Consider the following 15,610-nt stretch of genomic DNA (forward strand, 5'->3'; position numbering starts at 1 on the left):
AAATTGTTCTCTACTATTATTCTGACATTTCACATTCTTAAAATAAAGTGGTGATCCTAACTGACCTAAGACAGGGGATTTTTACTATGATTAAATGTCAGGAGTTGTGAAAAACTGAGTTTAAAATGTATTTGGCTAAGGTGTATGTAAACTTCCGACTTCAACTATAATTATTGTAGCCAAATAAGTTCTCCTACATAATTATCGGAGAGTGAGTTGTGGCCACTTTTGCTTGTTCCCCGCAGCTTCAATTGAAGGGTGTTTTACTCTGTTGAGGTAAAACCATGTGCGGTTTTCAATACAAATCCTTCCATTACACATTGGTCGCTTTCTCATTATAAAAACGTGACATTAAAATAGTGAGATTAATGTAACAGCTATTCATGACTTTATTATGTGTGCCTGCCTTGGCCACATAGGCTACAGAAATCACCATGAATGCATCCAATTCATTTAGGTAGGTGCATATTATTCCCACATTTTAGCATGTGATAATTTGAATATCAAATCATTGGCAATGCCTACAATTCATTATTCTTTTGATACTTCTTGCATGTTTTTTTTTTAAAGAGGTCCTATATTAGGTCCTTTAGGCCCATGAACAATTATATACAGTGCATTCGGAAAGTATTCAGACCCCTTCACTTGTTCCAAATGTTACTCTAAAATGGCTTAAATAGTTATTCCCCCATCAATCTACACACAATAACCCATAGTGACAAAGCAAAACCAGGTTTAGAGCTTTTTGCAAATGTATTAAAAATAAAAAAGACATGCATCCAATCAAATCAAATTTTATTTGTCACATGCTCTGAATACAACAGGTGTACCGTGAAATTCTTACTAACAAGTCCTGAACCAAAAATGCAGGTAAGAAAATAGAGTTAAGAAAATATTTTGTCCTGGCATCTCCGTTGGTAACAAGGCCTGCCACCATTGAGTCATCAGCAAATGGTGATGGTGTTGGAGTCGTGTTTGGCCACGCAGTTTGGGCAAACAGGGAGTACAAGAGGGGACTAAAAGCTCGCACCCCTGAGGGGCCCACATGTTGAGAATCAGCGTGGCAGATGTGTTGTTGCCTACCCTTACCACCTGGGGGCAGCACGTCAGGAAGTCCAGGATCCAGTTGCTGAGGGAGGTGTTTCGTCCCAAGGTCCTTAGCTTAGTGTTGAACATTGAGATGTATTCAGAGCATTTACTCAGTACTTTGTTGAAGCACCTTTGGCAGTGATTACAGCCTTGAGTACAAGCTTGGCACACCTGTTTTTGGAGAGTTTCTTCCATTCTTCTCTGCAGATCCTCTCAAGGTCTGTCAGGTTGGATGGGGAGTGTCGCTGCAGAGCTATTTACAGGTCTCTCCAGAAATGTTAGATCGGCTTCAAGTCCGGGCTCTGGCTGGGCCACTCAAGGACATTCAGAGACTTGTCCCGAAGCCCATCCTGCATTGTCTTGGCTGTGTGCTTAAGGTCGTTGTCCTGTTGGAAGGTGAACCTTGGCCCCAGTCTAAGGTCCTGAGCACTCTGGAGCAGGTTTTCATCAAAGATCTCTCTGTACTTTGCTCCATTCATCTTTCCCTTGATCCTGACTAGTCTCCCAGTCCCTGCCGCGGAAAAACATACCCACAGCATGATGTTGCCACCACCATGCTTCACCCTAGGGATGGTGCCAGGAATCCTCCAGACGTGAATCTTAGCATTCAGGCCAAATAGTTAAATCTTGGTTTCATCAGACAAGAGATTCTTGTTTCTCATGGTCTGAGAGTCTATTAGGTGACTTTTGGCAAACTCCAAATGGGCTGTCATGTGCATTTTACTGAGGAGTGTCTTCCATCTGACCACTCTACCATAAAGGCCTGATTGGTGGAGTGCTGCAGAGATGGGAGAACCTTCCAGAAGGACAACCTTCACAACAGGGGAACTCTGGAGCTCTGTCAGTGACCATCGGGTTCTTGGTCACCACCCTGACCAAGGCCCTTCTCCCTCGATTGCTCAGTTTGGCTAGGCAGCCAGCTCTAGGGAGAGTCTTGGTGGTTGGAAATTTCTTCCATTTAAGAATGGAGGTCACTGTGTTCTTGGGGACCTTCAGCGCTGCAGAAATGCTTTGGGACCCTTCCCCAGATCTGTGCCTCAACAGTCTTGTCTCGGAACTCTATTGACAATTCCTTCAACCTCATGGCTTGGTTTTTGCTCTGACATACACTGTCAACTGCGGGACCTTAAATAGACAGGTGTGTGCCATTCTAAATCATGTCCAATCAATTGAATTTACCACAGGTGCGTTCAAATGAAGTTGTTGAAACATCGAGGATGAATGGAAACAGGATGCACCTGAGCTCAATTTCAAGTCTCATAGCAAAGGGTCTGAATACTTATGTAAATTAAAGTATTTCTATTTTTTCTTTAGAAATGTTTTCTAAAAACCTGTTTCGCTTTGTCATTATGGGGTATTGTGTGTAGATTGATGAGAATTTTTTAAATGTAATCGATTTTAGAATAAGGCTGAAACGTAACAAAATGTGGATAAAGTCAATGAAACTGAATACTTTCCGAAAGCACTGTAAAAAAAAAATATATATATTTTTTACCTTAATTTAACTAGGCAAGTCAGTTAAGACTAAATTCTTATTTACAATGACGGCCTAACCCGGACGACGCTGGGCCAATTGTGCGCCGCCATATGGGACTCCCAATCACAGCTGGATGTGATGCAGCCTGGATTCGAACCAGTGCCTTAAACGCAGTGCCTTAAACTGCTGCGCCACTCACACATTATACCATTGTATTACATTGGGGTTCTTTAAATTACAATTAAGTGCTTGAAATAGTCCCTGAAAGTATTGGAATTTGACTTGCCAATGTCTGTAAGTACTCTGCTTAAAAGATGTACAGTCCTAGGCCTAAGTAGGTGGAGTTATGGGCCAATTTGAATATATTCCTATTAGTACACATGTGAAACTCCTTAAAAATAGTGTTTTTTTTAATTAATTTTTTTATGTTGATCCCAATGTCATACATTGGCCCCATTATTTATAGAAAGATCTACTTACAGGGTAAGCATGGAGTAGCCCGGGGGCCATGATGTACGGGTTGGGCAGCAGAGGAGGCACTCCAGGCGGAAGGTTTGGAGGTGCTTTCCCTGTAAAGAGACCAGCAGAAACAAAAGACAAAACATATGAAATAATAGGATGGAAATTATAGTATTAGAAAAAGCAAACACATAAAACACACTTCAAATTTACAACACGCTTATATCCCACATCTAAACCGGAGACCCGTCTGCGTCCCAAATGGCACCCTATTCTTTACAGTGTCTTCAGAAAGTACCCTCACCCCTCGACTTTTCCAAATTTTGTTGAGTTACAGCCTGTATTTAAAATTGATTAAATTGAGATTTGTCGTCACTTGTCTACATATAATACCAATGTCAATATGTTTTAAAACAAAAAGATGAAATGCCTTCAGTCAATAAGCATTCAACCCCTTTGTTTTGGCAAGCATAAATAAGTTCAGGAGTAAAAATGTGCTTAACAAGTCACATAAGTTCCATGGACTTACTGTGTGTAAGTGTTCTGCAGACTGCCCTATCCCATCTAGACAAGAGGAATAGCTACGTAAGAATGCTGTTCATGGACTATAGCTCAGCCTTCAACACCATAGTACCCTCCAAGCTCATCAATAAGCTCGGGGCCCTGGGTCAGAACCCCACCCTGTGCAACTGGGTCCTGGACTTTGACAGGCAGCCCCCCAGGTGGTGAAGGTCGGAAACAACACCTCCACTTCACTGATCCTCAACACAGTTTGCGCCACAAGGGTGCATGCTCAGCCCACTGCTGTACTCCCTGTTCACCCATGACTGCGTGGCCACACTCGCAGTGGAGAAGGTGGAAAGCTTCAAGATCCGTGGCGTACACATCACCATGACAATCTGAAATGGTCCAGCCACACAGTCAGTATGGTGAAGAAGGCGCAACAGCACCTCTTCAACCTCAGGAGGCTGAAGAAATTTGGCTTGGCCCCCAAGACCCTCACAAACTTTTACAGATGCACAATTGAGAGCATCCTGTTGGGCTGTATCACCGCCAGGGTCCCTGCTCATCTGCGTGAACGTGCCTTAGGCATGCTGCAAGGAGGCATGAGGACTGCAGATGTGGCCAGGGCAATAAATTGCAATGTCCGTACTGTGAGACGCCTAAGACAAGACGGACAGCTGATCATCCTCGCAGTGGCAGACCACGTGTAACACCTTCACAGGATCAGTACATCCGAAAATCACACCTGCGGGACAGGTACAGGATTGCAACAAAAACTGCCCGAGTTACACCAGGAACGCACAATCCCTCCATCAGTGCTCAGACTGTCCGCAACAGGCTGAGAGAGGCTGGACTGAGGGCTTGTTCTGTTGTAAGGCAAGTCCTCACCAGACATCACCGGCAACAACGTCGCCTATGGGCACAAACCCACCATCGCTGGACCAGACAGGACTTGCAAAAAGTGTTCTTCACTGACGAGTCGCGGTTGTGTCTCACCAGGGGTGATGGTCAAATTCACGTTTATCGTCGAAGGAATGAGCGTTACACTGAGGCCTGTACTCTGGAGTGGGATCAATTTGGAGGTGGAGGGTCCGTCATGGTCTGGGGCGGTATGTCACAGCATCATTGGATTGAGCTTGCTGTGCGTTACAGGGAAGACGTCCTCCTTCCTCATGTGGTACCCTTCCTGCAGGCTCATCCTGAGATGACCCTCCAGCATGACAATGCCACCAGCCATACTGCTTATTCTGTGAGTGATTTCCTGCAAGTCAGTGTTCTGCCACGGCCAGCGAAGAGCCCGGATCTCAATCCCATTGAACACGTCTGGGACCTGCTGGATCGGAGGGTGAGGGCTAGGGCCATTCCCCCCAGAAATGTCCGGGAACTTAGGTGCCTTGGTGGATTAGTGAGGTAACATCTCACAGCAAGACCTGGCAAATCTGGTGCAGTCCACGAGGAGATGCACTGCAGTACTTAATGCAGCTGGTGGCCTCACCAGATACTGACTGTTACATTTGATTTTGACCCTCTCTTTGTTCAGGGACACATTATTCAATTTCTGTGGAACTTGTTCAATTTATGTCTCAGTTGTTGAGTGTTATGTTCATACAAATATTTACACATGCTAAGTTTGCTGAAAATAAACACAGTTGACAATGAGAGGACGTTTTTTCCCCGCTGAGTTTATATACCGTATTTTAGTCAATGCCACTCTGACATTGCTCATTTCTTAATTCCATTCTTTTACTTTCAGATTTGTGTATTGTTGTGATTTTTAAAAATACTACTTCACCGATGGAGCAAGGAACACAAGCATTTCGCTACGCCTGCAATAACATCTACTAAATGTGTGTATGTGAACAATATAATTTGATTTCATGAACAATCTTTTTATTTTATTTTTTATGACTACATCTCTGTAAGGTCCTTCAGTTGAGCAGTGAATTTCAAACAGATTCAACCACAAAGACTAACTAAGGTTTTTCAATGCCTCGCAAAGGACACCTATTGGTAGATGGGTAAAAAATAAAAATAAAGCTGACATTGAATATCCCCTTTGAGCATGGTGAAGTTATTAATTACACTTTGGATTGTGTATCAATACAACCAGTCACTACAAAGATACATGCGTACTTCCTAACTCAGTTGCCGGAGAGGAACTAAACCGCTAAGGGATTTCAGCATTAGGGCAATAGTGACTTTAATGGCTGTGACAGAAACTGATCCAACACTGTAGTTACATCACAATACTAACCTAATTGACAGAGTGAAACAGAAGCCTGTACAGAATGAAAAAATATTCCAAAACGTGCATCCTGTTTGCAACAATGCACTAAAGTTATACTCAAAAAATGTGGCAAAGCAATTCCCTTTTTGTCCTGAATACAAAGTGATATGTTTGGGGCAAATACATCCATATTTCCAAGTATGGTGGTGGCTGCGTCACGTTATGGGTACGCTTGTAATCTTAAGGACTGAGGAGTTTTTCAGCTAAAAATAAATACATGGAATGGACCTAACCACAGGCAAAATCCTAGAGGAAAACCTGGTTCAGTCTGTTTTCCACCAGCCACTGAATTTGTCTTTCAGCAAGACAATGACCTAAAACACAATGCCAAATCTACACGAGTTGCTTACCAAGAAGTCAGTGAATGTTCCTGAGCTGCCTAGTTACAGTTTAGACTAAAATCTATGGCAAGACCTGAACATGGTTGTCTAGCAATGATCAACAACCAATTTGACAGAGCATGAAGAATTTCGAAAATAATAAAATGGCCAAATGTTGCACAATCCATGTGTGGAAAGCTCTTAAAGAATTACCCAGAAAGACTCACAGCTGTAATCACTGCCAAAGGTTTTTCAACAAAGTATTCACTCAGGGGTGTGACCTGTATTTCATTTTCAATACGCTTGCAAAAAAACTGTCATTATGGTGTATTGTGTGTTGATGGGTGAGATTACCATTTTTTTGGGCTGTAACAACAAAATCAGGAATAAGTCAAGTGGTGTGAATACTTTCTTTTTAGGCTCCGGTCAAAAGTAGTGCACTATATACAGGGAATAGGATGCCATTTAGGACACTCCCCTTAACCAAAAACCCATGTCTAACCTGAGGAGACTGCAGAGCTGCGTGAGGAGGCGGAGGAAGCGATAGCCTGGGCTTGGGCTGCTGTGGACATGGCTGCAGAAGCTATGGCTGGAGGTCCCATGTTGGCTGCTGTGTGGAGGCCCATAGCTACTAGGCTGCTGACGGGGCCCAGGCCCGAGGGGACCGACTGAGAAACTGTGTTCACTGAAGAGGGCTGAGGGGCCCCCATGGAGACCTGCTGAGCTGCTGCAGTCACCGACAAGGAAGAGGGGACCGAGGAAGAGGACCCCGCTGAGACAGAGGGGAAGGAGGAGGAGTGCAAGCTGGAGTTGTCTACGCTCTGGAGCTGTAAGGATGAATGAAGAGGGGATAGATGGAGATAAGAGGAGATTATCATGATAAACAGGATTAAATCCCCACTAGGTTAAAGGATGCATCAATTACTACTGAATCTATCACAGGAAATTCTCTCTTCTCGCTCACACACTCACCATTAGACTGGCGTTGGATATGCAGACTTGTGACAGAGCAAGACTGTTCTGTTGTGTAGGAAGGGAACTGAGAGAGAACAAACAATCATCCATCAATTTAGTTGAATAAACATTATCCACTTGCACTACTAAAATCCAAACTCTTCAAATGTCACTCAAAATCATGATCCTGCAGCATTCTTTGAAACATTCTTCAACCTGTTCAGCTCATGTCCTCGCACGACTTGACCTACAGATTGTGCACAGGTCAATCACCGTGCAATGTCTATGTAAGATTTCTGAGATTCCAAGACAAATAACACATAGTACTCTCGAGGGAAGGGCCATCTGAGCATTGAAAATGCACAGATCCGAATACTCGGTGGAGATTCAGAAGAGAAGCGCCTTCATGAACATAAAGAAATGCTTGTTCTTTGCATTCCACGGCTGAAGCTGCTGCCTTCCCAGGAGAGAATAACCTTACCAGAAAAGATACCGGGCCAAGGTAATACTACCGGGCCGTGCCCTATTTATTGAAACGATCATGAATCACAAAATGTACCTACTTTCGTTGTATTATGAAGGCGTTGTAAGTATAGAATATCTCAATTATTCAGCTCTCAATTCTTTTGACCTCATGGCTGTGTGACCTTATATAGACAGGTGTGTGTGAACCCCCCCCCCCCCTGAAACCACCATAGGATCAGGCCCCACCCTGGACACCTCATTGGATCTGGGCCTGGGGTGTACATTATGTTCCAAAGCTGTCATCGAGGCAAAGGGTGGCTACATTGAAGAATCTCAAATACATTTTAATATGCTTAACACTTTTTTTGGATACTACATACATTCCATGTGTTATTTCATAGTTTTGATGTCTTCACTATTATTCTGAAATGTAGAAAATAGTAAAATAAAGAAATTCCCTTGAGTAGATGTGTCCAAACTTTTGACTGGTACTATGTATGCGCACACACGCACACACACACACGGAATTAATTTCAATTAACAAGTGTGCCTTGTTAAAAGTTAATTTGTGGAATTTCTTTCCTTCTTAACGCGTTTGAGACAATCAGTTGTGTTGTGACGAGGTAGGGGTGGTATACAAAAGATAGCCCTAATTGGTAAAAGACCAATCTATATTATGGCAAGAACAGCTCAAATAAGCAAAGAGAAACAACATTCCATCATTACTTTAAGACAGTCAATGCGGAAAAATTCAAGAACTTTGAAAGTTTTCAAGTGCAGTCGCAAAAACGATCAAGCACTATGATGAAACTGTCTCTCATGAGGACCGCCACAGGAAAGGAAGACCCAGAGAAGTTCACTTGAGTTAACTGCACCTCAGATTGCAGCCCAAATAAATTATTCAAAGTTAAAGTAAAAAACACATCTCAACATCAACTGTTCAGAGGAGACTGCATGAATCAGGCATTCATGGTTGAATTGCTGCAAAGAAACCACTACTAGAGAACACCAATAATAAGAAGTGACTTGCTTGGGCAAAGAAACACGAGCAATGTTGAGATGGTTTAGCATGATTTGGACCGCAGAGTGAAGGAAAAGCAGCCAACAAGTGCTCAGCATACGTGGGAAATCCTTCAAGACTGTTGGAAAAGCATTCCAGGTGAAGCTGGTTGAGAGAATGCTAAGAGTGTGAAAATCTGTCATGAAGGCAAAGGGTGGCTACTTTGAAGAATCTCAAATATATTTTGATTTGTTTGTGTATATAAACTCAGCAAAAAAAGAAATGTCCTCTCACTGTCAACTGCGTTTATTTTCAGCAAACTTAACAGTTCCACAGACATACAGTGACTAACATAAATGGAATAATGTGTCCCTGAACAAAGGGGGGGTCAAAATCAAAAGTAACAGTCCGTATCTGGTGTGGCCACCAGCTGCATTAATTACTGCAGTGCATCTCCTCCTCATGGACTGCACCAGATTTGCCCGATCTTGCTGTGAGATGTTACCTCACTCTTCCACCAAGGCACCTGCAAGTTCAAGGACATTTCTGGAGGGGGATTGGGCTTAGCCCTCATCCTCCGATCCAACAGGTCCCAGACGTGCTCAATGGAATTGAGATCCGGGCTCTTCGCTGGCCATGGCATAACACTGACATTCCTGTCTTGCAGGAAATCAGCCATACTGCTCGATCTGTGTGTGGTGGCATTGTCATGCTGGAGGGTCATGTCAGGATGAGCGTGCAGGAAGGGTACCACATGAGGGAGAAGGATGTCTTCCCTGTAATGCTCAGCGTTGAGATTGCCTGCAATGACAGCAAGCTCAGTCTGATGATGCTGTGACATACTGCCCCAGACCATGACGGATCCTCCACCTCCAAATCGATCCCACTCCAGAGTACAGGCCTCGGTGTAACGCTAAATCCTTCGACAAACACGAATCCGACCATCACCCCTGGTGAGACAAAACCGCGACTCAACAGCGAAGAGACTTTTTGCCAATCCTGTCTAGTCCAACAAGCCCTCAGTCCAGCTTCTCTCAGCCTATTGCGGACAGTCTGAGCACTGATAGAGGGATTGTGCGTTCCTGGTGTAACTCAGGCAGTTGTTGTTGCCATCCTGTACCTATCCCGCAGGTGTGATGTTCGGATGTACCGATCCTGTGCAGGTGTTGTTACGTGGCCACTGCGAGGACGATCAGCTGTCTGTCCTGTCTCCCTGTAGCGCTGTCTTAGACGTCTCACATTACGGACATTGCAATTTATTGCCCTGCCCATATCTGCAGTCCTCATGCTTCCTTGCAGCATGCATAAGGCACGTTCACACAGTTGAGCAGGGACCCTGGGCATCTTTCTTTTGGTGTCAGTTGAAAGGCCTCTTTAGTGTCCTAAGTTTTCATAACTGTAACCTTAATTGCCTACCGTGTGTAAGCTGTTAGTGTCTTAACAACCGTTCCACAGGTGCATGTTCATGAATTGTTTATGGTTCATTGAACAAGCATGGGAAACAGTGTTTAAACCCTTTACAATGAAGATCTGTTTAGTTATTTGAAAGACAGGGTCCTGAAAAAGGGACGTTTCTGTTTTTGCTGAGTTTATATATACACACATTTACATCTCAGTGAACTAATTAATTGCTGAGGCAGTCAGAGGCTCCATGCCGAGGGTGTGACGCAATTGCCGAGCCTCTAGAGGCATGCAGTGGCCAAATCGAGCTTTTAATGCATTCAATATTATCATTCCAGTCTTAATGTTCTCATTTTCAGAGTGGACACATTGTTTGCAGTGTGCACAACCTGTGCTACAATTGAGTAACACGTTTTGGTTTATTTCATTCCATTTACGAGTTTTGTCAATTTAGTAATTTTCTTTTGTTTGGAGCCTTCCTGTCAATGTTGAGTAAGGACGCGTATGCATAGAAGTAGGCCTATAAGGCTACCTGGCCTGCGCACAAATGTAGGCATACAAAATGTGCCCATTTGGGGATCTGATAGTATTTCTGATTGACTTAACACACCACCACTAAATGACCTGTGGAGCTTTTCAAAGTAATGTTTTCTTCACCTCAAACAGCAAGCAGGGTCTGTTTTTACATCCATTACAATAGTTCCTCAATGTATTTGAAAAATCTTTCCAGCTCTCTTTTCAATAACCACTCAACGTTAAAGGGAAAAAATGTCATACTCTGATCCAATGGAAACGTCATAAAATAGCGCTTATCAGTGCTTGACTAGACTGAAATAGGTTCCGATTCTCATTTTGGGCTGGTACTGTTTATATTTAGGTGGAGGAGCTCCACAATACTTTTGAGCTAATATTATTTAAGAGGAACAGGAGATCAAGCAGTAGAACATTTGAGGTGCCGGTACTCTGCTCCGGTGAGCTCCTGCCAAAGGCAAGCTCTGCTTCTTATCCCTTGCGCAAATAACCTACAGCTGTGTCTGTCCCGAGCTCATGGGGGCGGAAAACTCTGAGGGCCCAGAATATTTTTTACAATGTTGCAAGTTTGCTAGCAAGCTTCAGGCTGGACCAAAGTTAAAAGTTTATACAATGTTTCAAATTCGTTGCAGACAGGCCATGTGATATGTAAGATATTTATTTTTAAAATCAAGGTATTTTCTACCTCCAGGCTACAATGTTTTTATTTGTTGGCTTTCAGTAGATCTTTTTTTTATTTTTTTAAATATATAGTAGGCAATGGCAATAGAAGTTACTTTATAGGTTTGTAATCATTTTCATTTACATTTTTATAGAATTTTGATTAACCACATGACAATGATTTTGAGATGCCTATAAATGAAATAGTTTCACAAAAATGTGCAGATGAAAACCATAACTGGCATGCAGATTGGTATACATGGTAAGATACATTTGCATTCCACATGGGAAGGGTTGCCGACTCCTCGTGTAGCCTTTTACCGGCAACTTCAGGAGAGTAATGGCAGAGTCTGTGAAAGCCAGCTGGAGCGGTAGGAGAATAGTTGGATCAGTAGGAGAATAGTTGGATCAGGTTTATTTTTTCTGGTTATCTAGATCTCGGATGCCCTCAATACATTCAGTGGGGAGAACAAGTATTTGACACACTGCCGATTTTGCATGTTTTCTTACTTACAAAGCATGTAGAGGGCTGTAATTTTTATCATAGGTACACTTCAACTGTGAGAGACTGAATCTAAAACAAAAAAATCATACAATGTGATTTTCTGGATTTAAGTAATTAATTTGCATTTTATTGCATGACATAAGTATTTGATACATCAGAAAAGCAGAACTTAATATTTGGTACAGAAACCTTTGTTTGCAATTACAGAGATCATATGTTTCCTGTAGTTCTTGACTAGGTTTGCACACACTGCAGCAGTGATTTTGGCCCACTCCATGCAAACCTTCTCCAGATCCTTCAGGTTTCGGGGCTGTCGCTGTGCAATACGGACTTTCAGCTCCCTCCAAAGATTATCTATTGGGTTCAGGTCTGGAGACTGGCTAGGCCACTCCAGGACCTTGAGATGCTTCTTACGGAGCCACTCCTTAGTTGGATTTTTGTTTTAGATTCCGTCTCTCACAGTTGAAGTATACCTATGATACAAATTACAGACCTCTACATGCTTTGTAAGGAGGAAAACCTGCAAAATCGGCAGTGCATCAAATACTTGTTCTCCCCACTGTAGTTGATTTTATTTAAACACATAGGGTGTGTCTACAGTGCATTCAGAAAGTATTCAGACCCCTTGACTTTTTCCACATTCTGTTACATTACAGCCTTATTCTAAAATGGATAAAATAGATGTGTTCTCTTAATCTCCACACAATACCCCATAATGACAAAGCAAAAACAGGTTTAGAAATTATTGCAAATTTATAAAAATAAAATAGAAACACTTTACTCAGTACTTTGTTGAATCACCTTTGGCAGCAATTACATCCTTGAGTCTTCTTGGGTATGACGCTAGAAGCTTGGCACAACTGTATTTTGAGAGTTTCTCTCATTCTTCTCCGCAGATCCTATCAAGCTGTCAGGTTGGATTGGGAGCGCCACTGGACAGCTTTTTTCAGGTCTCTCCAGAGATGTTCGATCGGGTTCACGTCCAGGCTCTGGCTGGGCCACTCAAGGACATTCAGAGACTTGTCCCGAAACCACTCCTGCATTGTCTTGGCTGTGTGCCAAATGGTTGTTGTCCTGTTGGAAGGTGAACCTTCGCCCCAGTCTAAGGTCCTGAGCGCTCTGGAGCAGGTTTTCATCAAGGATCTCTCTGTACTTTGCTCCGTTCATCTTTCCCTCAATCCTGACAAGTAAAACCAGTCCATGCCGCTGAAAAAGATCCAACAGCATAACGTAACAGAATGTGGAAAAAGTCAAGGGGTCTGAATACTTGCCGTACCAGGTTTCCTCCAGACGTGGCGCATGGAATTCCGGCCAAATAGTTCAATCTTGGTTTCATCAGACCAGAGAATCTTGTCTCATGGTCAGAGACCTTTAGGTGCCTTCTGGCAAACTCAGAGCGGGCTTTCATGTGCCTTTTACTGAGAAATGGGTTCCGTCTGGCCACTACCATAAAGGCCTGATTGATGGAGTGCTGCAGAGATGGTTGGCCTTCTGGAAAGTTCTCCTGGAAAGTTCTCCCATCACCACAGAGAAACTCTAGAGCTCTGTCAGTGACCATCGGGTACATGGTCACTTCCCTGACAGAGGCCCTTTCTCCCCCGATTGCTCAGTTTAGCCGGGCAGCCAGCTCTGGAAAGAGTCTTGGTGGTTCCAAACTTAATCCATTTAAGAATGATGGAAGACACTGTTCTTGGGGACCTTCAATGCTGCAGAATTTTTTTGGTACCTTTCCCTAGATCTGTGCCTCGACACAATCATGTCTTGGAGCTCAACTGACAATTTCTTTGACCTCATGGCTTGTTTTTTTTTTCAGACATAACTGTCAACTGTGGGACCTTATAGACAGATGTGTGCCTTTCCAAATCATGTCCAATCAATTGAATGTACCACAGGTGGACTCCAATCAAGTTGTTGAAACAACTCAAGGATGACTACATATTGAGTCTCGTAGCAAAGGGTTGTAAAAATGTCTAAACATCTGTTTTTGCGTGGTCATTATGGGTTATTGTGTGTAGATTAATGAAGGCATTTGGGGGTTTTAATCCATTTTAGAATAAAGCTGTAACGTAACAAAATGTGAAAAAAGTGTAGGGGTCTGAATTCTTTCTGAATGCACTGTATATATGGAAAAAGACTGATTGGTCAAAATAACAGAACTTCGGTCAACCAAGATTCCTTAGTCGGGGACAGCCCTATTTTTCCTTTTAAATGTTTCTACACATGACTTGCCATTTGTTGTACAGGAAAGTAAGATAATAGGCTTGCAAGGGGGGCCTAGGGCTCAACTGCATGAGTTGGAATGTCAAAGGAACTTTGAAATTTGTTAATGCAACGGTCTTGGGCACACTTACAACTTCAAGGCAAACATAGCTTTTTTTTTACAAGAAATATGGCTCTAACCAAATTACCATTTCATGCTTCATGTGGGACAGCCATTCTGATCAATCATAATACACATCGTACACTTTCCCAGGTTCTCAAGACAATGAATGATCTATTGTGGTCTCAGAGACGCTGTACAATATTCCTGTGGTTCTGGCAAATATTTAAGCCCCTAAGGTATATGGTATAAACTTAATAAAAGTGTGCACTAAATTCCACAACAAGGCAATACTTCTTGAAACTGTTGGGGAAATATCTGGGTATAAGCTGAACCTGCATAAATGTGAAATGTCCACCAGTTAATCGCCATTTTAAAGGCTTCCTGAAGGCAAACTTTACAAAGTTATTAAAACATACTAAACCTGACTTTGAGCGCTGGTTGCTTCTTCCCCTCTATCTGGACGAATAAATACTTTTTTCTAAATCGTTCTATAACAATCTAGATCATGTCATTACCTCTCATTTGGAATAAGAAAACCACTCGGGTACATCAAATATTCCTTCAAAGGCCTAAAAACCAAGGTGGCCTGGCATTATCCAACATGCAGTTCTACTGGTCTGCAAATATCAGAAATATGATATATGTACTGGCTTGACTCTCATAACTATTCAAACCTTTTGCACCCTTTTAGGTGCAAATTGAAGAATCAGCCGGTAAAACATCTTTATTCACCCTTATCTCTGCCAATATCCAAGTATACAGGTGTTAATTTTATTTAACTAGGGAAGCCAGTTAAGAACAAATTCGGACGTGAAGGATTTACACCAGATACCCGACCAGGCCCAAATCACCATCATTCGCATGAAGAGAGAGAATTTGTGAGAATTCGTCAGCGAGCGGTTAACCCGCCTATTGGCCAACGTGCAATCCTTGGAGAATAAAGTGGATGAGCTCCGTTCAAGACTATCCTACCAATGGGACATTAAAAACTAATATCTTACATTTCACTGAGTCGTGGATGAATGACGACACGGGTAATATACAGTAGGCCGATTTTTCTTGCATCGGCAAGACAGGACAGCTGCCTCTGGTAAAACAACGAGTGGTGGTCTGTAGGCTCGCCTGAGGTAGAGTACCTCATGATAAGCCGTAGACCACACTATTTACCTAGAGCGTTTATCTATATTTTTCGTAGTTGCCTATTTATGCTGGCACTAAAACAGCACTCAACAAGCTGTATAAAGCCATAAGCAAACAAGAAAATGCTCATCCAGAGGAGGCGCTCCCCCTAGTAGTCGGGGACTTTAACGCAGGCAAACTTAAATTTGTTTTACCTCATTTCTACCAGCATGTCACATTGTGCAACCAGAGGGGAGAGGGAGAAGGAAAAATCTATATATAAAAAATAAAAATAAAAACTATAGACCACTTTTACTCCACACACAGAGATGCATAACAAAGCTCGCCATCCATTTGGCAAATCTGACCATAAGCAGGGATCCTCCTTGACTCGATACGAAAGCGGTCAGATGTCGGAGGACTGTTTTGCTTGCACAGAATGGACTAGGTTCCGGATCTCATCCGATGGCATTGAGGAATATACCACATCAGTCACAGGCTTCATCAGTAAGTGCA

At 42.8% G+C, this 15,610-nt stretch overlaps 1 protein-coding gene across 18 annotated transcripts in view; it reads right to left on the reverse strand.

The window, feature by feature from the left end:
• The window catches only part of LOC139373300 (ubiquitin-associated protein 2-like), an 83,475-nt gene that overhangs the window by 17,325 nt on the left and 50,540 nt on the right, over positions 1 to 15,610 (reverse strand). For 11 of the 18 annotated variants that reach the window (XM_071113673.1, XM_071113675.1, XM_071113674.1 and 8 more), the window contains 3 exons: positions 7,109 to 7,175; positions 6,639 to 6,963; positions 3,047 to 3,135 (listed from right to left, as the gene is read on the reverse strand). In XM_071113673.1, coding sequence (XP_070969774.1) covers positions 3,047 to 3,135; positions 6,639 to 6,963; positions 7,109 to 7,175 — 481 coding nt within the window. Of the gene's footprint in view, positions 1 to 3,046; positions 3,146 to 6,636; positions 6,964 to 7,108; positions 7,176 to 15,610 lie in introns of all 18 variants that reach the window. The other 7 variants (XM_071113669.1, XM_071113663.1, XM_071113666.1 and 4 more) reach the window with 1 other exon arrangement.

This window comes from Oncorhynchus clarkii, chromosome 18 (assembly GCF_045791955.1).
Source record: "Oncorhynchus clarkii lewisi isolate Uvic-CL-2024 chromosome 18, UVic_Ocla_1.0, whole genome shotgun sequence".
Taxonomy (NCBI): Eukaryota; Metazoa; Chordata; class Actinopteri; order Salmoniformes; family Salmonidae; genus Oncorhynchus; species Oncorhynchus clarkii.